The 25,182-nt window shown below is 46.9% G+C and overlaps 1 protein-coding gene across 5 annotated transcripts in view; it reads left to right on the forward strand.

Annotated features, from left to right (window-relative positions):
* The first annotated feature begins 17,433 nt into the window (after positions 1-17,433).
* LOC143366694 (zwei Ig domain protein zig-8) overlaps positions 17,434-25,182 on the forward strand; it is a 63,729-nt gene continuing 55,980 nt past the window's right edge. Inside the window, exons 1-3 of one of the 5 annotated variants that reach the window (XM_076807959.1) lie at positions 17,452-18,317; positions 19,060-19,395; positions 20,648-20,825. In XM_076807959.1, coding sequence (XP_076664074.1) covers positions 20,702-20,825 — 124 coding nt within the window. In that variant the 5' untranslated portion in view covers positions 17,452-18,317; positions 19,060-19,395; positions 20,648-20,701. Of the gene's footprint in view, positions 19,396-20,647; positions 20,826-25,182 lie in introns of all 5 variants that reach the window. The other 4 variants (XM_076807962.1, XM_076807965.1, XM_076807963.1 and 1 more) reach the window with 4 other exon arrangements.

Genomic DNA, 25,182 nt, shown 5'->3' on the forward strand with positions numbered 1-25,182 from the left:
CGATTTATCCTTCCTCCTTCAACACTTCCCACGTACTGGCATATACACACCTACGTTGTCACCGTTGCATCGTTTTACAAGTTTGATATTTTCTTAGAAACTCGCAGGAATTATAGAAGCAGATGTTTGTAGTTGTTGGTGTTCAAAGGCAATGAACAATGGTAGTTGGCGAGATTCACCGTGCATGTGTTTGCGCGTCGAGGGCTTTGCTGGAAGGTGAAAGACCGCCGGCAGAGTAAAAAGGGAATAAGACCGTTTGATGATAGACTTCGGATCGTTAAAACTCGCAACTGGACCATAGGAACGATGATACCGCGAATAATCCGGGGAAAGAGAGGGCGAAAAATAAACGAGAAGTAGACCTTTGATCACTTCGCCGACTGTAATTTAAAACGGAAGCGATCTGTGGCCTGTCGTCGAGCCAGGCGGACTCTTAGCAGGAGTAGTAGAAACCTGGACGAGTGCGTCGTGTATTTGGTCAGCAATTATTGCGACGTTCGATATCGATATCAGTGTAGGATAGAATGCCAATTAGATGTAGGACCAAGTATTCTCGGTTGACTGAAACCTCCACGGCGTCAGGCACATCGTGTACTTATACTACTGGACCTGTTACGGTCTTCCACGTTCACACGAATCTCCAATCGTACAGGGATCGGTTGATCAAACCGAGTACTATAATTTGAAAATTGAAGTTCATAACTGAATAAAGAAGCATTATGAAGTGGTGCCAGGAAACGCAGTCTCCCTGGGAAAAATCTGGCCCGACGAGGTTAATAAAAGTCGTCGTAAAAACTTCTTACCGTTACGCAGCTTGCACTTGGAGGCGAATAGGTACGGTATAACTTCGGACCTCGGGAGCATACAGCTTACAAAAAGTTGCAACAATCACAGTTCCTCCGGGTAAATGCTAATTTACCCCCTGTACCATTCAGCACTTTAAAACTCCAAATGATATCCGATCAAGCTTTGCCCAAAGACTTTTACGAATGCTAGTTACGGGAAAGTGTAGTAAGCAGACAGAAGTGCGCGCCGTCCGAGTTATTAAATGCAACTACTTGGGACTGTCCCTCTAAAGTCAGTGTATACTTGGTGGGCTTCGGGACGATTAATATTTGATCGAAACAAGTGGATTCGTTGTTTATCTAGAGTGTGCCACACCCATGGTTACGCGAATCGTTACGCGTTTACACGGTAGGTAATCGGCTAGTCCAGTTTCCTTGGCCCGCCGAAACGTCGTCCAGCCTCTGGCCAGTTAATATAAAACTAGTTATCGCAGCCGCGATTACGGTTCCCCGTAAAAAAGTCCCGGGACCAGCGCTGAGAAAGTTCGCCCCGCGATCGCTATCGGCTGGCGTAAAAACGCTGAATTACGGCAGCCAATGTCCACGCGATCACATCCCCCGGTTTTCTACGGCGGAGCTTCCGCGAGCAAATTTGCTTATTTCCTCCTTGTCCCTCTGGAGTCTCTGCAAACTGTTTTTCAACGGTTAGCGTGCTCGATGAATTATTCGCACCAATTCTCTTCGGGGAGTTGACAGTTTTTGTTGTTGCCGGGTAAACGAAATGCTGGAACGTTCGGCCAAACAACTACGGCGGAGACTGCAAGCCCGCTTTCTGCCACGTGTTTTCCACTCGAACTGTCATCGGAAAAACTTGACAACGATCACGAGGAACGGTTTAATTGGAACGTCGCGTCCGCTGAAAGCGCCGACCTGTTTTCCCTCTTTTGTAAACCGAATAGGCGCGTGTAATGTAAAAAGAAATGCGAGAAGATTTTCGATGAGTGGAAAGATGCGCTATGCAGCCGCGCGCCTCGAGCTGAGTTGTTTCGGATGGGTGGACGTGGATGGGTAAGAAGTAACAAGTCGCGTGTCGCACAGAGGAGAGCTTAAGAACCGGCGGATTCGGGCTGCTCCGAGCGGCCCGGCGATATCGTTCGCCGCATGAATTATGGACCAAACACGACCGGGGAACATGTCATCGGGTTATGCAAAATGTTCACGTCCATTTCTCCAGCTTGCCTACGACAGCTGCACCTTTCCATGCTCGGGCTTTAATAAAAGATGCAACAAATGGAAATATGAAAAGCGTGATGACGCGCACCATTCGCGGTGCATCGACACGTCTCGACTGCTTCCAAAGCCCCCGACTGTTAAATTATTTACGAGTCAACGTTGCCGTCAGGTCTTCAAGAGCCTTTCTTCCCATTTGACGGGTGAGTTTCGTTCGCGAAGCAAGCCACGAAGGTGTAGAAGTAACTCTATCACTGGCATTAGGGTAAACAGGAACTGTCAGAGAAACCGTGCGCCGATATACGACGCGAGTCACCTAACGTTAAAATGAAAAATCCCTCTGTATGGGTTCGACGAGACAAGAAAATGTTTACCTGCCCGCAGCAGTATGCGTTTGAGACAGACGCAACTACACTAAGGCTAACAAGGCTGGTGTTATTGTTTGTAATGGCCATGCGGTGGAACACGTCCCACGGTTACGCCGAACAAGACGACAATTTCATTGGATCCTGCTGGAAGTGAAATTGCGAAAGCAGAGGTCGCCTTGCAAGAGGGAAGCTCGAGGCAGACCCTCGAGTCCAATTACCTGGTGTACATAATTAATTAGCAGGCCGGCTCGATAGGGAAACACGAGCAAAGTCTTCGATAGAACGAAGATGTCGCGCGTCGACGCCGCGCCGACGTTTCCCCGCAGGGCGCGCGAATAATCTAGACACCGAGGTTGCTTCGTAACGAGTGTGCTGGTCGAATATCACGCCGCGATATTGATACAACGGCAGGCATAATGTGGCCTGGAGCATCGCCAGATGCGGGTCAACGGTTACCGCTCGTAATAACGTCGTAAATCTGAGAGATGGACACGGACTCGAGGACCCTTGGACCGGGAGCAGTTTCATACAGGGACAGTTCTATCTCGCAATCGTTTCGGGTTAGGGACCGCCAGGGGTCTTGGCGAGCACCCGAGACGCGGCATCATCCAATCCCTAATGAACCAATAATTTCGCTAATGACGCTCGATCAGGAACTGTTTGTCGTACACCTGCGTCCGATTACAGTCAGTATTCCGGGAATCTGCTGTAACCACTTCGTACACGCTCCTATTCCCGCCCGTTAATCAACGACCTACCGAATTTCCGAGCAGTATTGCGAATTTCCAGGGGGCAACGCGCTTTCCTGGACCGTGGCGTGCGGCAGTTTCCCCCCCAGTAACGTCTGATTTTCATCTCAGTTCCGCCGCAGCTGCTTGAAATTTGATTGATGAAGCGTCGCGCTTCGATGTAATTTAGCGAGCGAATAAGTGAGTGGAGGGCAAGAATTCGAGCGAAACGGAGAAGGAAAGAGAGATCTTGCGTATCGAGTTCGGATGTCTGGATTAGGAGTTGCGTTTCGCTAAAAGGTAACGTGCTTAAACGACCGATTCACGTGCCCTAGAAATGGGCGCGGCGCGTCCGTGAGCTTCCCTGAAATCAATCTATCTCGAGGAACAGGGTGCAACGTACTACCCACGTAGGTATACGTTGCAGTCATTACGTTTAGTGTTTTCGCTGGATCTACGGACAGACGAGTTGCTGGAAAGTTGGACAGGAGCGGCAGGCCTGCGGAGCTAACACGCGATGGCTCGGAAGATTTTTGCACGCGATCGCCCGCTGCACTTCCACACTTCTGCCCGAGGACCCACCCAAACCCTCGGGACTCTCTGTGCATTTCCGCGACGCGGCTAGCATACCTAACCAGCGGCTGTCACGAAGAAAAGCGCGTTAGAATGAATCGCGGGGAAACGTAGGGCGAATCAGCCGCGATTACTTCTAGCTGAAACAGCGGGATGAAGCCCAGGCTCGTTGCTCGATGGACTTGCTCCTCGAGGAAGTGCAGCAGCTGCTGCGTCCGGTGACAAATTGCCCCAAGGTACTTATATACCAACAGATAAGTATTGCTTGCCTTTCCTCTGACTGCGAAACGTGCTGAACGATATCTTTATCTTTGTGCTCGCGGTATCGCGGCGCGGTGCGAAATAATCATGAAGGAGAAGCGAATGATAAAGGGGGACGAAAACTCGAGGAAGTGGCACAATTAAGATAATTAATGAAAAGCTAGCTGCAAATGGGTGGCACGCGTAACGAACTTTCATACGGACATTGAATCTTTTTGCTACTTTTAAACGAGAACGTTCCCTGCGACCTAGAAAAATGGGCGAAATAATTAAAGTCCAGGAATTACTCGACCGACGTACCGTATTAAAAAGTCTCTTGATAAACGTTTCTCTTCCGTGCCGTCGCTGCTGCTTCTGTTTCAATTATTAAAAACTTCGTAGCGTCGAAAAGTTCTGGCCGGTCGGGATAATAAAGAAACAATCAAAGCACCGAAAGAAATTCTCCTTAATCACAGCGTTTAAGAAACAAGCGGGCCACGTTCCGAGGAATCGACAAAGGGACAGGCGTTTCGTTTTATTCCTTTAAGGGGTTACGCCACCCCGAGGCGCTCGAAACAGCACTAAACTAGACGAATTTTTTTTACTGATACTACGGGGTTGAAAATTATTTATTTTCTTCTTATGGGTAGAGCATGTATTAGTGCATGTATTGTATAAATACTGTACAAAAATATTGAAAAATGACCGAGTTATTTGTTCTCCCGCGAAGCTCGTCCGCCGTTACACGCGTGACTAACCTAACAAATTAAAACGAACCTGTTCGTTTGAAATTAAAAACCCGATGATTTTCGTGTTCCTTAATAAAATACCTACGATGTAGCATAGGGATTTGAGAAAAAAAATTTATTGCACAAATGAGAGCAAAGTGAAAAAAATTATACGTTTTACACGTGAAAAAACGAATTTAAACCATTAATTATATACGAATGGGGTATAGGATGGAAAAACTGATATGCTACATCGTAGATAATACCATTAAGAATATGCGTGCCAAGTTTTGGAGATATTTAATAGGTCATCTTTGAAAATGTAGTTTCGAGGAAAACGCAAAAGAAGAAAAGTAGAATGGTCGCTACTTGCTGCGGAATATCGACATCCGCGCCTCGTTGAAAGCCTATAACTTGGCTATTTTGGGGAATTTTTGCGTCTACAATGACTTAAATTATTCTTAAAACTTCACGTAATAAGAAAATGCAAAGAAAAAAAAATCTTGTTTTCAAAACTTTCAGGGTGGCGTGACCCCTTAAGAGAGGAGAAACACTTGTGCCCGTTTCCTTCTTTTTAATTTCCACATATCTGACTGGCGTAAGGGCGAAAATTCCCGGGCAAACTCCCCAGCGTGATGCAAAACAATGCTTATTAGAGTGCAACCGCGGAAGCAGGCGAAACGTTTTGGTATTATAGCTTCTGCTCGTTGAATTATGTTAAGGAGAGCTGGTGATGTTTATGGAGCCCACTAAATTCTGTTGCTCGTTTCCTCGCTCGCGCCCGCCCGCCCGCTCCTCCCGCGCAGCGCGAATAAAATTGTTTAATTAAAATGCAACCCACTTCAGTGCCCGGAGAATTAACACGCGCCGATGAAACACCACCGACCGATTAATACAAGTCCGTTCTTCGTTCTTCGCGTATCATCGATCGGCACGTTAAATACACGCGTGGTGCAAAAGTGATGGAAATAAGGAGGAGACACTATACCGCGAGACGGCGGACGTTAACGAAATTGCCAGGCGATAATATTGGGTATTAGGAATTAGATCTGGCGAGAGCATTTAAAGATATCATAAGGGATGGATAAGGGGCGGAGAGAGGGGCGAGGGGGTGCGAGGCGTGGCGAAGCGAGGGCGTGCCGAAAACGGTGAAATTGCAGGAACGGGGCGACGGAGTCGTCGGTAGTCTTTGAATTGCTCAAGATTACGTTTTGCAGGCCATGCAGTTTCCCCGGTTCCGTGGGCTTGATAAATGCTCGAAGGAAAAAAACGAAGCCAGGACCTTTAATTTTTCACTGGCCCGGAAAAGAACGAGGTTGCTCTGAATAACGCGGTATACGACTACCAAGAGTCGCGAGCCGGCAGCCAGAGTTGTAGAAGAAAGAGCCACGGGACGAGAAGAACACTCGCGATTCTATAAATCCCGCTAACGACCGCGCATCGATTTCATCCCCGCTCTAATATGAAAACGCGACAGCTCTCCTTCCCTTCCCCGAGAAAAATCGCGCAGGATGATCGTTGCTGCTGATTTGTCACGAGCGGAGCAAACAATGTCCGGCTAAATCGTTGCTGGTTTTTGTCGTTGCGGTGGATTCGTTCGGTTCAAGCGAATTCTTCAGAATCGAGGGCAACGGCATTAATTAATCTTCCGCTTTCTACGAAATTAACAAAGCTGCTTAACGGAGGATCGGCGGAGCCAGCGTCCTATTACCCTAGCCCTGAAAAACAAAGCTCAAGGAAACGGACTCCCGGAGAGGCTAGCGCGTGAAAACGAGATCCCGAAAGAAACGCGAGGGCGCAACGATTTTCACGAGGATTCTTGGCACACAGGCAACAAGGCCATTGTCTTTTTATGCGAGGACGAAGGAAACGGTGGCGGCGGGCGGAATAGAAAAATTCGAGATAAAGTGGGTGGATGGGAACGGGCATGGAAAATAATGGAAAGGAAGGTGCTCACGGGCCAATCGAAACAACAATTTACCAGCAACTACTTTTATCTATAATGGCGGCGGACGGGAAGCCCCGATAGAACGGGCACGGAACTCCTATCGCGGCGTCCTTTTCCGATGCCGTCAGAAATTCTGCCCGCTTACTGTACCGGCGATACAGAGCTTCCCTCCCTCTCGCGTTCTTCTCGGACAAAGAAAGGAAGAACGCGTTGAGGTAACTTCAATTAAACACAATCATTATATTACGTAACACATGCGAAGCGCGTGTTAAACTAGAAGTTACCTCAACTAGTGAAACGCTGAGGCAAGCAGTGCCCTTTGAGCAGTACCTATTTAATTGTAGCGGCGAAAACCGTCAGTTGGGTGAAACGAGCGTATGAGCGTGACGCCGGGGGCCGTCCTTAAATTACGTAAGGGTAATTTTGGGGATTTCTTACCCCCTCCCTACCCTAGTATAAGAATTCGTAAGATTTTATATTCAACCCCACCCGATTCTTACGTAATATTTTTTATATTGTATTTTTTCAGTTATTAAAACTCTTTTAAAGGTTTATATAATTCATTTAACTCGGTTTCGGGCGTGCGATGAAACATTGTTGTTTGAGTTACTCATATTGAAAATTAAGTGAAAAAATATTACATAAAACGCTACCTGACTCCCTCTTTGTAAGAAAACGTAAGAAATTCACGCGCCCCTGCCCCAAAAGGCTTTACGTAATTTAAGGACGACCCCCTGGGAGAACGAAGCGCGACACGCGGAAAGACAAACGACGCCGACGATTGTTCTTTTGTATCTACTTCTCTCTGTTGTAGTCTACTTTACGTAAATACATATTTTTATTATCTTAACCGTATATCCCGATCCTACATATTATTTCGTCGAATTCGATTCGATCAAGGAAACAAACATATTACTCGAGGCAGAAGAAGTAACAGAAGAACGAGTAAACTTGTTTGTGAAGCGCGCGCGCGCGGAGCAACCCCGTGGAAAGCAGCAACGAGCTAAACGACTTTCGCGAAAACAATCGAATGGGAGGACGTAGCTGAAAGAAGAAAGTGGCGCGGGTAAAGTGGCAGAGAAAGGAAGGGACGGTGCAACCTTTGCCAGGGTTGTCGAAGAATTTGCTTTCGGCCGGTTTTCGGCCAATAGAGTGTCCACGTTTCTCCGTAGGACAAGCGTAGCTGCGCGGCGAGGTGAAACGAGAGAGAGAGAAGCAAGCGAGTCGTATTTGGTCTAGCGAGGCTTGAAGATAGAAAGAGGGTTTGCAGGAGGGATGGGAGGAGAGAAAACCATCTTCTGGTGGCTCCAGCCACGGACAATTCGCTTCGTTTAACCGGGCTGGCTGCTGGACGATGGCCAAGCGGTATCACACAGACGTTTGCTGCTCTTTTGAACGTCAGTTATGAGTCTTTCAAATTGCATCAATGCTGTACAATGGTCCCTATCCCTCTTTCCTACTTTTCCCTTCTCCCTCGCTTTTTCATCCTCTCGCTCGCACTTAGCCGGTTCCCTCTTGATTTCTAGTTCTCGGCTGAGAAATGAAGACCCGATGCCAGGGAAAGCTTTCCTCTCCACGTCTTCTCGCGGCACTTCTGCTGCTTTCTTCGCAGCCCCTCCTGCTCCTAGATATCGATACTTTTTTCCGCCACTTTAGTTACCCGAAGGCCACCGACAAGGGATCAGCTATGATTCTGGTCTGCCATTTGCCGGGTTGCGTCACCCTCCCGCGATTTCCAAACGAAAGCGATAGCCTTGAGTAAACTCTGGCCTTTGTTCGGCCAAGCGGTGGGAGCGTGCAGATAATTGTACCGGGACGAGATCCGTCGAGAGAGATTTCCAAGGGGAAGACATTCTTCTTCTAACCATGTTGGCTGGCAACTTTTCGAAAAGAAACCTGAAACTTATCTGTACACTTTATTCCATTTCTCTGAGGAACCGAGCGTGGTTCTTTTTCAGCAACGGAAAAGCGTTTCAGCCGTCTCCATTCTTCTCGAACCGCCTCCCCCTTGCAAATTCATGCTTATTAATACCCTTTTTTGTTTTTAAAGTCGTTAACTGGCCCGCGGCAAGGCGTGCGGGTAACTTTAAATCATTCCGTGTTCCTTGACGCTAATTCCCGCGAAAAGCAACCAGCGAGAAATTTCTCCACAACCGCTCCAATTACGCGCAAATAGTTATCCAAAGCGGCGAACAAAGGGTAATCCATTATGTTTCGCTTCTAGCATCTTCCGGGGATAATTCCTGCTCGTTATACGGCCAGGTCGTTTTTCTTCTTCCCGTTTCACGTCGTGGATTAAAGGGGCCCGGCTTCCCCCGATTTTCTAACTCGATGCGGCCGACGATGCACTCGGAGCAGCAGGAAGTAGTTAGAGCGCTGCGTGATGGCGTATCAGAGCTTCCTCCGCGGAAGCAATTTTCTAAGCCCTCTTCGATTACTTCGGCCCGATCAACGAAATTTACTTTCATCCACGGCGGCAAATTTCTAGCGCGGGGATATCGACATAATAGAGCCGATTTTCCTTGTTCACCAGCCCCAACACACAACTCTCTATCCGCTCTCGCGTGCAAAATCTGTAAACGGCAAATGTCCCGGGAATGAAGAAAAGCAAACGATGGAAATTTGTTACTTCGAAAGCGCGCATCTCAAACTGAATCGTTGAGATACGAGGCTGTGGAATCATGCAAACTTGATGGACGCGCGAGAGTTGAAGGATACAACGTCAAACAGCTGCAGAGGAGAATATTTGCTTTTTCCCTCGGTCTATCGTGCTTGACCGGTCAAAGGAGGCGTTGATCGATCAGGCGATTCGAATAAAATTGTCCTCGGTGCGCGAGATCCGTTGCAGCGTCTCGTGGCGATCGCAGCCGTTCGAGGAGGGCAGCTTTTACAAGCGACGGTGGCTTCTATTCTTCACTTCGGCGAAGACTTGCTTGACGCGCGATATCTGCCGATGGAACGGAATGGAAATCAATCGAGCTTTCTTGCGGTACATATTTCAATGAGAAAGCGAGGAAGCGGGGGGAGAAGCGAGAAAGCATCGGGGACCGCGGTAAAATCCACGGCCATTCTGCCAACCAAATATAGGCTTGTATTTCAACCGCCCCGCCTTTTTTGTTGCCTATGGCATCCATATTCTGTGTCCTCGTTTTTCTTCCCTGGAACCTACAAAAAAAAAATTCCATTCGTCGTTTTACTTTTCGTGTGTCCTCGATCGTCGGCTCCGCGCAACGTACCAACATTGCGGGGGTTGTTTGTTTGTCGGTTGCAGGGTTGCACGGTTGCACGCGTGACACGCACCTCGGTATCGGCGCACGTAAATGGGATTGCTTTCGAAAATATCGTAAAAGGACGCGAAGACACGAGCGATCGATCGAACAATGCCCGGCCCCAAGTGCGGAATGTGCGCGCCAGCGCCTGTGTACGTGCGGATGCAGCGGCATATCGTTGGAAAGATTCCTACGTACGGCATACCGTGCCCGTATTCATTGCGAAACATTCGGAACAACCGGAAATGATCCGACCGTGTTGCTTTTACACTTTGTCCGTATCATCCAGCGGGACCAGTACTTTGGTTTTCTTCGATTCCCTTGCGCTTTTGCCATTCCCTTTCAATCGGGACACGCGATCGCATAGTTTGGCGAGGTAGACGGTGCGCGGAATGGGAATGGAAAAGCGGGAGGCCGAAAATGATAATTCTACTAGATACGCGCTTTCCTTTCTCTGTCGGAGACGAACGAACGTTGCAGTTCAACCGATTTATTATTATTATTATTATTATTAAATGACTTTATTGCACGGTTACAATTAAAATTCAAAATTAAAATTAAATTTACAATGGCGAGCAGGTGAAGTTCAGCATTAACTGCTGCTCTACAAGCTAACCTAAAGAGCCACTGGGAGATAGGAAAAGAAAGAAAGTAACGATGTAACGACTACAGAGGAAACCGTGAGAGAATGATAGAACGAGCATTAAGTTTAAAGGAGGCATAAAACGACAGAGGACGTATACTAGATGGAATGGAGGTATAATAATAGGAGGCTGAGCAGGAGAAGGACGCAGTGAATTTACAAGAGTGATGGCGAGGCACAGACAAATCGAAACAACTTCTTCGGCAATTTGGACAACTTTTTAATAGGAAAACAATTTAATTTCGACATTGCTGTAAAACTGGCCTTCCAGGAATTCATTGACTCTCGTCCGCCAGGGTTTTATACCACCGGCCTGCACAACCTGCCGCTTAAATGGCAAAAGGGTATATGCAATATGGGTGCATACCTTGATGAATAAAATAATTCCTTTTATTTGTAAGTTATCAACCAACTTTGCCTGTTTGTCTACAAATTTCATCCTTGACGACCTGATAGTTGAAAATATACGACGCGAAGGGTACAGGGAGCGCAAGCGAGAGAAGGCAGAACAACACAACACAGCAACATGACGGTCAAAACACCAGTGGGGATCAAAGGTCACACCTAAGTTGTTTAGCATAGGTTGCACACCAAGGGCAGATGAGCGAAAGGATATGAGGACAGGTTACTGAAGAGAACAGGAGATCCAGCAACTAGAGCAGTAGTTTTAGCAGGATTTAACTGGAGACCGTGAGAGTCACACCAACGTACAAGTTGACGTAGATCAGCTTCAATTTCTGTATCGGCTAAATCAGCGCAGCTAGGGTCAAAAACCTTGATAAGCTGGGTGTCATCAGCGTACACATAAGCCTGGCAATGATTACACACTGCAGGCAAATCGCACACATAGGTATTAAACAGAAACGGACCTAGGTCAGAGCCTTGCGGAACTCCAGGAAAGGTCCACGAGAAAGATAAGATTTGAAAAATGACAAGGCACTAGGCGGACAGTCCAAGATGATCTAACTTAGCGCACAGCAAGTTGCGATCAATTGTATCGAAAGCTTTTGAGAAGTGCAGAGACGCGATACATGTTAAGCGACGCGAGTCAAACGCACGAAGTAAGTACAGTGTCCGAGATATGAAGCAAGGCAGTGCTTGTACAGTGACCTCTACGAAAGCCCGATTGGAAAGGCGGAATAGCGCTGCAGGAGTCAAAGTACCTGATCAGCTGTGCAAAGCAAAGGTTTTCAAGAACTTTGGACAGGTAGGGCGTAAGGGAAATAGGACAAAGAGAGTCGAGGGTGGTGGCATTAGCCGACTTCGGAATAGGATAGACAAAGGAATGCTTCCAAGCAGCGGGGAAGGATTTAATGGACAAATCAGATTGACCGGGAAGCACGGCTGAAGTGAGCGGGTAAAAAGCGTACACAGAGGGGTGTAATGGGTTGCGGTTACTATCCGTTTCATCGATTTACCCGAAAACGATGTAAAAGTATCGCTCACGCGATGCTCATTAGCATTTAGAGTGGCGAGGGATTTATTCTCCGGCTGTGACTGCTGGATCACGACACGGTATGCATAGGATTATCTCCGAGCACCTGGACAATAGTGACCTAATCCATTTACAAAGAAAACGAGCTACTTTCCTGTCCTTTCCGCCCTCCTCTTTCCCGTGCACCCGTGCACCGCCATTACTCTTGCCGCGCGATATAACGGATCCGACGTTTGCCTTGCATCTTTCATTTTCATTCTCCTTTTCATTTTCATTTTCGTTTTCATTCTTATGCGGCACGTTGCAAAGGCGTAACGAGAAAATAAAATAGGCGAGCAGCAGCGTTGCCACAGGAACCCCCAACACGCTCGACATTTACTTCTTATTCACCCCGTGCACCTACCTGGGCTATTCTTAACGATCGCGTCGCGAGGAGACCTACACGCACCTCTTTGCGATTAACCTTTCCCTTTGTAATTAATCACCTTTCGTCGCGGCTGTATTTAGGTGCTGCAACATTAACGGCACCGTATGCAATGCCGCGCACGCTGCTGCTTCCCGAGTCCGGTCGAAAAAATTTAACGCCACTCGAAGGAAGTCGTTCATCGTACACCGCGAGTGTTTCTCGTAATCCCCTTTGTATAGTATTGCTGCACTTAAAAATTAGTACGTATACCGTTACGGCGACGTCGCTTCGGGGCTTAGGGTAAACCGATATTTGAAAAGCACTCTCGTTGCGCCGCTACCCCGGCCTATCGAGTTTCAGACGACTTCATAAAGCCTCGGAACGCCAAGTATTTTTTTCATTGTTCCGCATTACCCATCGCGGGTCGGGTTATTCGATTCAACGGGACCCCCGTGAAAAGCGGAAAGCTACGGGTGAGTCTCGCGTTGGAGGTTGGGCTCGGAGTGGAGCGCCCGATGCCACGAGTTACTGCAACGCCATCCGCATTGCCGCGTCGCGTCTGCTTGCAACTTAAGCGTGTAAATGCAGCTGCTTTGTATTTGCGGCCTGACCTCGTCGAGTCGGCCGATTATATCACGGCTGGTGGAAATCCGAGCATTCTTGGTGAAACGCCGTCTGTCGCCAGGCTTGCAGCGTACCTCTCGCCTCTTGCCTCGTGGCTCGAGCTCCCTGCTCCGTGCTTCGTGGTGCGCGAGAAGTTACAGCTTTCCCTCAAAACAGATTGTCGTTGGTACCGGTTCCCTCCTGCAACCTACTCCTACTTAAGTATCTATGACTGCGTTCCCCTAATTCTCTCATCATTGTTCGATCCCCGCGAGGTGGAAAGTTGGTGGGGAAACTTGTCGAGCACAGGCTGTTCCCCGCACAAGACTCCATTTACGCGCCTGTCCATTACTGGCTGTTTCCACTGTACAGACGTCCGTAACCGTAACCACTGACGGTTGCGGTGGTTGGCTCGAGTAGTGTACTATGTATCGTGGAATCGTTGTAACACCTTCATTGCAGATTACAGACTCGTTTTCAATGCAACCAGAAATTTGTTATATTTCCTTTCTCGCTGGCGCTGCACACGCAAATTGGTAATTACTTAATGAACGTCAAACGAAAATCAAGTTTCGCGAGATTCTTTCGGGCTAATAATCGGTCCCTCTCGGGACAGGAAAATTAAGGAGAAGTTAATAAAATCGGAAACTGCCAGACAACCGTCCAGAAGGCACACAATTCTCTCCCCTCCCACCGAGGGAGCCCGAGCAGCTGCAACTTATTTAAAACTTGCAACGCGACTTCCTCCGCCACCGAGAAGCCCGAGTCCTCCCTTTTATTCTCGAAATATTATATAGAATCCGTCTGCGAAACTTCGTATTCCGATTCGTCGCGTTAAAACCCGGCGGAAAAGCGCACCCGTGCCGAGCCCGTTAAGCGAACCGTTTATCGAATTAAGCTCGATCGTTTTTCTCGCTCCGGTTCTGCGAGTAATTGCGTTCGTTTATCATATGGATCGTGATTATTTACTTAATGAAGCGAACGAAACGCTCAATTAAAGTCTGTTGAATTATTCCACGCGGCAGAGGTAAAATTACTGCGGAACGTTTTCAAATAACACTCGTCATTACGATTCAGTGCCGCTGTAATTTACAAGCGTGTAATTATAAATTCTGATGGCCAGCGAGTGCTGTGATACGCCGTTCAAATGCTCAGGGGCAATCATAATTTCAATCGATACATTTCCGAAACACAGCCATCCGGAGCTTTCGCTGCAGTCTGGGTAGCATGTCAAGTAATTAAAATGCAAGAATACACCGCGCAATTAAGAACGCTGTGGGGAAGATAGAAAGGTAAAAAGTGGGAGGTAGGGCGAACGAAAATTCTTTCCTCGCTTAAACGCAGCGTGGGTGGAATTAGTTGCGGCATCTAAAAGTTCGTAGCTGGACTTCAAAGGACGGCATTTGGGGCTACCGAAACTTTCTATTTGAACTATGTTAACCTTATTACGATATAACGCGAGGCGTAAGTACGCAGAGATGCAGCCATTCACGTGTTGCGCGATATACTAAATTGTTTGGGAACTCGTGTAACGTAACATTTGCATAACAACGTTAAGCTTATTACGTTGCGCTTGTATCATCGGTCCATCAGAATCGAACACTTAACCAGCCTTCAACTTTGTCCCCATCGTTCTGCTGGTATGCCTCGACCGACATGCGGGACAGTGTTCCCAGTTTGCGACGGGAATTCGTGCGAGCGTAATTTATAGTTGGGATACGCTTCATCGGGATAAACGATTCAACCGAATAAATGGCTCGTCATAAACAATAACGAATTCGTTTGTTGCGCAAGCTGTTCGAGGAGATTAATGAATTCCTGGAGGATGGCACGTTTCTGGGTGAACGTTTTCAAATTGCCTCTATTTGCATCAGCAGCACGAGTTATTCGTGTTGGAGATTGGCTGCAGATTCAACGATGGATCCTAATTAATTGAAATTCTTCAGGAGCACGAGAATCGTGGAATTCGCGCAGCACAGTGTTTCGAGCCTTACTCTATCGAACAGCCAGGTCATTTCGAGGGTCCGAGTTCAGTGGGTCAGACCGCAGTCCCCCCTTAAAACAGAATCGAAATCACTCGTTCAAAATCACTTCTGTTGACAGAAACTTGAAAGCGGTACTAATAACTGAGTCGCTTTCGACGTGCAATTTTTACCAATTTCCAAATGGAAAACATTCTTCTTGCTCCCGTTTAGAACATTCGAGGGCCGCGATAGTGCGCTTTGAAAAAACCCTTCGACCTGAATTTATTCAGTCTCGGATGGTTCAGTGGCTACGTACTGCCGACGTGAAAAACGTTGAAGCAGTTTTTCAGAAGCGCAGCTTATATTAAACTTTCGGACAGTCGAGTCACGGACACGGTGCGCCGAGTATCCCTTCCTTAGATAAGAGTGTTAACAGGCTGGCGAGTTGTGATCCTCGATCTTGGCGAGTTGCAGGCCCACGTAAGCCAGCAGTAGTTAGTCTCGCGAAGACTGCCCGCTAATCCCTCGTCAGCGACCGCGAAACTTTCTCCCTGCCCGTTCCCTACCCCCTAAGTGCTAATGCGCTTAATTATTGTCACGTGCTATTTGCCAGCTACCTTAACCAAACGTCTCGACAGGTACTTTGAGAAATTGTGAAAGACAGTACCTCGGGTGGTTTCCTTTCCAGATGGAAAGCAAAGTGTCCCAGTCTGTTTACCGATGCCCATCACTCTTCTTCCGGAATCTTCAAAATAGGTATCTTCAAAAATAGGGGTTGGCGAATTTCAGCGACGTCTCGGTTGACCGCGTGCTTTATAGGACGGAGTTTAGAACGCAAAGGAGTGGATAAAGTTCTTGTTCGAACCAGAAATTAAGCGATCGCAAAAAAATTGTTAATAACGCGGGAGGGAAAAGTTGGCCGGGGTGAAGTTTGTAGGTAGATATACGCGGTTCCAGAGAGCTACGCTGTCTGAAAATGTATGCGAACAAGAGCCCGAGGAGGAGAACCATGAAATATCCTTTACGGTTAAACGAGGTCATCTCAAAGTAATGAGCACCGTTTTAAGGAATTATTAAAGAGATAGCCTACTTTTCGTGCACGTACAACGGAACGCGCGAAGAATTATTATGACATTCAGCTACCGCGAAACCGTGCTATTATAAATACAGGAACACCGCGAGCTGCGCTAATAATGTGGCGCTACTAGCTAGCGGGCGATATTAACTGCAAAAGGCTGGCCTTAACTGTATTAAACTTTCCACTAGTACAAGGAATACTTTTATCCAATCAATTTACTGTCTTATCTAGTCCATAGAGTACGCGCAATGTCTCAAAGCCTTTATACGCTTCCTGTAAGCGTTGCGTTGTCATTTTTAACCCTGCCCGCGGAAATCCAGGCGCGCAGTAAATTTTTTTCCCCTACAAAGCCCTCTAATTCATTTCGCTAAAGGAAAAGTTTTCTCGTAACCTTCAGCGATGATCCTCCAACGCAAAGTGAAATTTTCATTCCCAGCGTTCCTGGATGCAGCGTACAGTGAAGTCCCCTCCATTGCCCGCGAGCGTTAACCGTGTCATATTAGAATCGGCCTTAATTGGTACCCCTCGAATTAAGAAAATGATAATGCGAGTAAATACGAAGTACCTACGTACAAACAGCCTGGCCGTGCTACAGTTCAACCTGAGAACACTGCGTATTCACTAAAGCATTTAGCCTGATGAGAGCAAAGTGTAGTCAATTGCGATACGGTGTACCCACTTTACTTAGTCATGGTGAGCACTCGAGCCTCAACTCGTCACGAAGACTCTTTTCATTTTCAATCAGCGCAATTAAATTTTAAATTCCACACTTTGCGGTACATATTTAAAGAGGAATTACACGAAATGTAATATCGGTTAAAGTTAGCTCATGTTTGTCCCATGTGAAATTCAATTCTCGATTTCACCTCCGGAAACAAGGTCAGGTATAAATCCACCCGAATATGAGGGCAACGGTATCATACTCCGATTACACCGATACCATTACAGAGCAACATGAATGCATCCGAGGTTACATTGTCTGAAACAAGGTTGCTGTTTCTAAAGGTTCTGGTTCTGATAAGAGGGTTGTGACGAACCGCATGGCAGCTACCCTAGCCCAGCGACACGTACAGCTTCGATACCGTTATTGAAGCTTGTTATGAAAATTTCTGGGTCGCCCAGGTGGAAGGATCTGACCACGCGGTGTTGGAATGATATTATACGGAGAAGTAAATCGGAATCGTTCGATCGTGACCATCACCCGCGGAATCTGAAACAATTCCACGGTTCGTTTCACATTAGTGGATGACACGCAGGCGTGTCCGTGGGAAGAATTTCGATAGCGCAGCGCGCGTTGTAAATAGCGGGGGCGAAGGTTATCGTAACAGTTTGCATAGGGTGATCGTTGGCAATGTAATCGTCGGGTATCGAGTGCTGGCACGGGTACGCGTCATCGTAACAAGCAATCGCGCTATCGAATTTAACAGGCAACGGATACGACGTCGTGTATAGTGGTCGAGCCGTCGATCATCGCAATAATAATACAAGCGGTATCGACTGCCGTTAGCGGCACTGTTGGCATTCTAGCGGAGCAGCTAGCAAGGGCGGCATGTAGGCGTTGTGAAGCGTTGTGAAGCGATGTGGAGCGGCGCGGAGCGGTGTGGAGCGGAGTGGAGCGAGTCGCGAGGGCGGAGGTGGTAAGAGTTGACGCCGTCGGTGGTCGGGGGCTGATATCTGGCTAAGCGCGGGCGCAGTTGGATCGCGGTCTCCACCACGGTAGCATTTCCCTCACCGGCCTCTCACGCAGCTCTCTCCTTTTACTCCTCTCTCTCTCTCTCCTCCTCACTCTTATTTTCCTCGTGTCTCCTTTGGAGCACCCCACGGCCCACACCCCCACACCCTCAGGCACAGTCGCCTTTCGGCCGTCTACTTATCTGCCTATCCATCTTACCAACCGCCAGCTCTCTCGCTCGCCTACCTCTACCCTTTCCCTCTTTCACTCCCCACCATCTGTCTCGCTCTGGCCCGTTTCGGCGGCGCGCTCCTTCCGTTTCAGTCTCTCCTGCGGCCTCGGTCTCGTGGGTGGTTATCGGCCATGCGTACGTACCCGCGACGGAGTGTGCGTGCCGAGTGACGAATGAGTGGCACTTAAAGGAAAACGGAAGCAGCCTGAGCTCGTGGCCTGCGCGAGTCGTTGCGAGTCCCAGCGAGCCGGATGCATCCGACGGTGAGACGGTGCAACGGTGCAACGATGCAACGGTGCGCTAGATGCACCGGCCTGTCACGTGGAAATCCCGCACGTTATGGACCGTTCCTTCGCTGTGATTCGATTCCCGGCACCTGCCCGTGGGACGATTTAACGAATAGGTGGTTGGAAACGTCAGTGGAAGGGGGACAGTGAGGTATAACGAGTGAAAGGTGTACAGTGAAGTTGTGAATGCAGTTAGGGGGTAAAGGCGGCGCTCCGCTAGAAACTCCGAGGTTAAGAAAACTGGTGCGACAGTAAGCTGCTTTTCAGCAGCACGTGCAAATATGAGAAAAGTACACGCGAGACGCCGAGGCGTTCCTTGGCTCTTCATCCCCTGCTGCTTTCCAAATCTTACTGTATCCCTTCCAGCCGCGATCTAAAGCGGTCCAAAACGGTTAAACCGCCCCGCGCACCCGTGAATCCCCATTTCTGTGACTTCGCAAGTTGATTCTGCTTGAAACTTTCCTACTCTGTGATCGGTGATTCATGGCTGGCTCGTGTTGTGACTCGTTGAAAAAGTTCTCCGCTCCAACGAATGGATTCGTTTCAAAATTTTTACGCGCGCGTATCCACAGCCTCGTAGGCGGGCAAATACTTCTTTGACTTTTAATCGTAATATTAAATTATAATTAACATCTCTCTGCAATTTACACAACGCCGTCCTCTCGTTCTACTTAATCCCTCTGCAAACGTCATACAAATTTTGTTTTAAAACTTCAATCGTTGCTCGGTCGAGCTAGTTCACGATACTCCAACAATGTTACGTCACTACTACGGCGCGCTCGTATTTCTAATCTGCGTTTAATGAAATCGTCGTCTGGTTCTGGACGAGAAACTTCGCGATCACCTATTCGTTGACCTGTACCACTGCAGGCGCTTCCCCGGAGACGCGTCGTCCTGCTAAATGTCGGGCTGGACCCCTTCGCGAAGTGTTCCATTGAAAAGTGAGGACAGAATAAAGTTGGATAAGCATAATGGTAACTGAGGTCTGGAAGTGAAACGTGGTTGCCTCGAAACAGTGAGCGTTCGCAGAATTCGCGCGAGGATGGATACTTTCGAGTGGAATTCCGCGAGTTCCGTGGGGATGCGAGAAGAATCCGGAGGAATGTGCCGAAGGAGGGAAGAACACGCGACCTCGACGTGGACGCAATAGACGCGCTTTATCTGTGACATTTGAATCGACAACGACGCCTCCAACCTGTGACAACGGTGCGTTATTTTGCGACGCAGCAGCTACTTTTTCACACGGTTAATCCCATCGTTGATCCCCCGGCGAGAACGTTGCTGAACACGTATCACATTTGCATTCGCGTTTACATAATTTTCAATAAATTTCCAAGACCGATTACTCGTTCGTACACGTACAGAGTACAAAAATTCTGCTCCGCGAGGCGCATCCGTTACTTGCAAGTAAAACTTTAAGGTGATTTTTTTTACCTCGCTTTAGGCGCAGCGGGCTGCTCCTTTAATCCATCATTTTTGCTCGAAAATCACGCAACCAACCAGCAAAATTTGTTTACTACTTCCCACTTGCTTTCTCGCGAGATATCAACCACTCACCGGCTATACCGGGGCTTTACCGAACACCTTGTGTAATAACCGCGAGCCAGCGCGCTGGTGCGTGATTTCGATGAAAATCGAATTTTCGATCAAACATTTTTATCGGAAGGCTCGCGCGCGAATTTCCGGGTAAAAGCGTGACTCCCGTTTGTTTTTGCCGATGGTCCTACGTTCGCCGATTCCCCTATCGCGAAGGATAAATTTTCGATGCCGGGGAACGCTGAATGCGCGACGCATTTAAAAGGCGAAAAACAAGGCTAAACAGTTTTACGCGTGCGTTTAAAACCGCCAGCTTTTAAGTGATTAGCCGACAGACGATCGAGTTATAACGCTGCAGCTCGGATTGATTTCCATTTGCGTGCACGCGATCGAACTTCGTAGCAGCACTCCTCTCGTTTATACAAGCTGGTTATTACACGCTTAATAATCGACCAGCAATAAGTCCCCGAATAGATAATGGACATCAAACATCACGGGACAGCTAGCGTACCTATTGTGCACAATCGAGCGCGCAGTACTTTGAAATTGCATCACAAATGTTATTATAGTACATATTGCTATAATCAGATGAGCCTCGATTTATGCGTGTTCACTTTGAATTAACCTCGGGCGAATTTAATTAATCGGCGAACGTATGGTGCGTTTGGAGGAATCCTGTATTCCCCTCGAGGAGTTTAAAAAATGTTTCGAGCACTCGCAACACGTGAATGGTAATTAAGGTACCGCGTGTTAGTGGCACTTATCAGTGGAGAGAAAAGGGGATAAATTCCCATGGACGTGGGAATGGTTAGTCCGATAGCCACGCGAGAAGGCGGACAAAGGCGGACAGAGGCGGACAAAAGTGTCGAGTGTATCGAGATTAGCTGAAGGTGCGAAGTGAGCTTCTGTTTATTGTCGACAGAAAGGAGGGATCGGTTCGCTGGAGCTTACACCACTTGGAAAGTGGTATCGCGAAATGTACCGGAAACGATGGACCGTGAAGGCGCTGCGAATGGATTTACGGTACGGGGGCAGTGGCAGCGGCTGGTGCACGCCGGCCAAGATGATCTGCATTTTCTTTCTCTCCATACTGCTGCACGGTAAGCCGATACACAATTTATACGTATGCACTTCGGGCCGCTAACGCGTGGGCTGATAAGGAAGCGGTTCCTTCTCCTTCAGTGAGCTCGTTGCCAAACAGAAGCCACCTTCGCGCCAATGCGAGTAAATTTAGCTTACTAACTGGAGACCGATCCGATCGATACTTTAGATTATGTAGGTGCAGGCTTAAAATTCGTCACTTCTTCATTTTCGTTCCTTCGCGATCGGCGGAAGCTTTTTCGGCTCGTATTAGCCTTAATGTGAACGTCGATAACGTTATCCGCGAGCGACGTGCTACCGGATCGGATGAGTATATTCAACACATGGGAATGCAAATTTTGTTTACAAGAAAACCAATAAGAAACAGAGTGGTATCGCATAGGGGAGACCGGGGCTAGTTGTCTAACGAGGTTAGTTGACTAATTCCCTTTAATTCTTGTATTATGTTATAAATTATGCTGCGATTCGCGATATTGAAGCATATGGATGACCACCTTGCCATTTAATGTGTCACCGTGACAAAAACTTGCGTGTTCTATCAGTGGGAACGAAAAATCTGAAAACTCTCACTATTCTAAATATAATAAAAACTAAGACCTTGACTCAGTTAAAACGATTTTAAAAATTAAAACTGTATACTAGGGGGGAGCGGAAAATTTAAATTTGAATTTTCAGTTGGCCTGGGTGCAGAATAGTTGTCTTTTGATAAACCAAACACAACTGTAACAAAATTGTGGAAAAATATTCATGTCTGCAGGTTCCCTTTTCTCCTAAAAATGATTACATCATCATACTATATAGGCGGATATTTAAATTTGAATTTTCAGTTGGCCTGGGTGCGGGATAGTTGTCTTTTGATAAACCAAACACAACTGTAACAAAATTGTGGAAAAATATTCATGTCTGCAGGTTCCTTTTTCTCCTAAAAATATTTTTCCAAAATTTGTTTACAGTTGTGTTTGGTCAATCAAAACACACATATCCCGCGCCCGGGGCAGCTGAAAATTCAAATTTAAATTTTCGCCTATATAGTATCGCTCCGCCCTACTGTATACCTAATGAAATTTCTATACTTTTGGTGTGGAACAAGTCAACAAAATACCAATGGTCTATTTATAAAAATTAGAAATACTAAAAATCAGTAAACTAGCCCCGGTCTCCCCTACATGAATGAAGGAAAACGTTATTGCAATAAGGGGTTTTGATCAAAGGGTGTGACACGATTGGTATATAGTATATGCCTTTGAATAGCTCTGACCGAGACAAACCGACCGTGGTCGCTTCTACAGCGAAAATAGAATAAAAATAGGTAGGTTAAAAACGGATCGGATAATTTCGATAGCTGCAGATATATTTCGGTTTCCGAGTCTTCCTTCTATTATTTTTGTGTCATTCCATCGAAGTATTTCAATGGTAATGATTTAGCATTGAATATAAATAAGTAGCCTGAGGACTGTTATCAGTAAAGTATCGGAGAATTGGGAAAGCACTTTACTAGTAAAAAATTAGTATGCGGTTTAATTTACTCTTGGACGCGAAAAATCAAACCCGCTGGTTCGGTACGTGTGCACGGGGTTCAATTACTTTTTCGTCATTGATTCTTCCTCGTACAGAGGCTTGTTTATTGGAGCTGTCCGCGTACACGATTTATTGGAGGCGTAAAACGCTCGCACTCGATCCTCGTTAATTAGAATCTCTGTTTCGTTCGGCCAACTATCGGTCCAACTATTGGCCATCTGCTCTCATTACGCCGAGTCTTTATTATCGCGTTAATTCTTGCAAAGTTAATTGTCTGGATATCAATCAGTTAATTGGCACGCTCGCCGCGGATTTCCGCGTACCCAGCAGAAATGAGATCAATTCCATAATTCATATAAAATATAACTCACTAAAATACAAAATCAACTTCTTTCCGAAAACCTCAAGCAATCGGTGTAAAAACTTTTCGAGACCACTCGATTTAAAAATTCAGCTCCTCCACGTTGCCATGGAGCTCCGCCGATCGCGGAAGCTTTGAAAGTTCTCTGAAATTGGTATGAAGCTTTTGGGAAATCGGAAAGTAGAAACGGGAGTGAAGAATGAGGCGAGGACTTTCGTAATCCGAGAACGATCCCATAATTCTGGGAGTGGTATGTTCCCGGGGAAATCGTTGCTATCCAGAAAAACCCCGGCGTAAACGCAATTAGGAGAATCCGGGACCAGTTCTTTTTTCGAGTAGCCCGGAGTGGTGCCGTGCACGAAACACTTTGTCCGCGGACCAGTGATTCGCGCGTCACGGAATTTTCGCGAAAGCTCGCCGGCGAGTGTAGAGGATGATGGGAATCGTTGAAAACGCGGCGAAAAGCACGAGGAGGAATCAGAAAGTGGAAAGTAGCGGGACTGCGCGCGGAGATAAAAATCCGTCCGAGGAAACAATAATCCCCGAACGACTTTGCAAATGTTGTTGCGGTCAGCTGACAGCGTGTACGCCGTTTTAAAAAGCACGCCCATGTACCTACCTACGTACGCAAACGTATGTACCCACGTTTTATTCTACAGCGAGCTCGTGGAACCGCTGCCGAGGGTTTTTCGCGCTGCTGGAATCCCGATTCTTCCTCGGCTGTAAACGGCAATAGCCGCGATCCGGCTTTCGGTTTAATAAATGTTCCTGAAATGCGATCGAGCTTTCCCGTATCAAGTTTTATTCCCCGAACCACGCGGAACCGTGAAAGAATTGAGTTAAAACGTAACGCCGCGTGAAGCAAATTTATGCGTCAGCGGTTCCCGGGAACATTTCTGCTTTACAGTTTCCGTCGGCTTTGTAACCGCGCCTGGCTACACTTTTCACATCTGAAGTTTGGCCGCACTCGCAGCTCATCGATTTCCCTCGCAACTATTAAACAAGTAACCGAAGCCTCTCGGGTGATAAAAGTGACAAGCCAGGATAATTCGTACGGACAGGGGAAACGAACTTACCTGTGTAAACCGCGGTGCGTGAAAGGTCGCGTTTCCAAAGCAAACTCGCCCACTCGGCTATAAACGCGTTTATCCGAAAGTTGGACCCGATTAACGTGCATCCGTGGATCACCTGTCTCGTATCGCGTATCATACGGCCTATCGAATATCGCGTATCGAGATAGCAATATTCAGCTGCTATCTGCCGCGGGAGCGCAGCGTCTCTGCGCGAGCCGGCTGCATACGACCTAATGACACGATGATGCGACGTTCGTAACAGCATTAGCGTGGAGCATTCGGAGGCGCAAATGGAACCGTAGTCTGCAGCCCCCCCAGGCCATTTAATTTTACTAGGCTTCGTCACAGCAGCTGGAAAATGGGGAATTTCCGCTTCGCGGGACGAACCCTCTGCACGCTCGGTCATTAATAACTTGCAATGTTTTCCTTTCACAACTTCGGGCTTTGTTGCCAGTGGTACGTTTTCGGGCCCTGTTCCCGAAAAATCATCAACGCGGAGGACGAGAGCATCGAACGCGCGCGATAACGCTGTGAGGAACTTTCTATCCAGAGGGTGGTGTAAAACGAGCAAGCGTGACGGTGTTCGTGGATGAATTTGTGCAGCTAGGGTAATTGCGGGACAGTTGCCGCACCTTACGCAAAACTGTCACCGTGTATAAATTTTGCAATGAAAATTTGTTCCAAGGATACGTATTATTAGTTGAACATCTTGTCCCACTACTGGCATTAAAGAAAATCAAAATTTTAATATTCGTCATCCTTAAAAAATTGAAACTAAAAACATCCATTTTTTTTAGGAGAGACGCCGTACGTGCGGGAGTGGTGCCGCATTTCGAAAAGTGTTTAACTTTCCATTTAAACATGTTAATTTTAACTTTTTATTTAAAAAAAAATAGTAAACCCAAAGTAAAATGAAACATCTTTTTAATTTATACAGTTGTAAAATACAATAAAATTGGAAAAATAAGTGGGTACAGATATTATTTCTGCTTTTCTAAATTTAATTGTCTTTTCTTCTTTCTTACACATTCATTACTCATAAAATAAAAATAAAATGTGAAAAAGAGTAAAGAGTCCACAAATATGTTTGGATTATCAGATTTGTCATTAAAAAATAAATAATTTGCTTTGAGATATCACGGTATCTATTTTGAGACACTCTTTTTGCATTTTTAACATTAAAAGCATCGTTTAGTCGACTTACAAGGGAACATCCCGAACCCGGAAATTCAAAAAATTCTGAAACTTTGTGAATATGTAGGGAATTTCCTCCCGATTATAGCGCAATTTTTGTTTGCTGTCTAAACTCTTGATATCTTTGATATCGATCTCAATTTGATATTGTTACTAAAGAAAGAAGACTAATTTTTCTTCTTCGATTTTATAACCAAGTAAGAATTAAGA

Source organism: Andrena cerasifolii, chromosome 3 (genome assembly GCF_050908995.1).
Source record: "Andrena cerasifolii isolate SP2316 chromosome 3, iyAndCera1_principal, whole genome shotgun sequence".
NCBI lineage: Eukaryota > Metazoa > Arthropoda > Insecta > Hymenoptera > Andrenidae > Andrena > Andrena cerasifolii.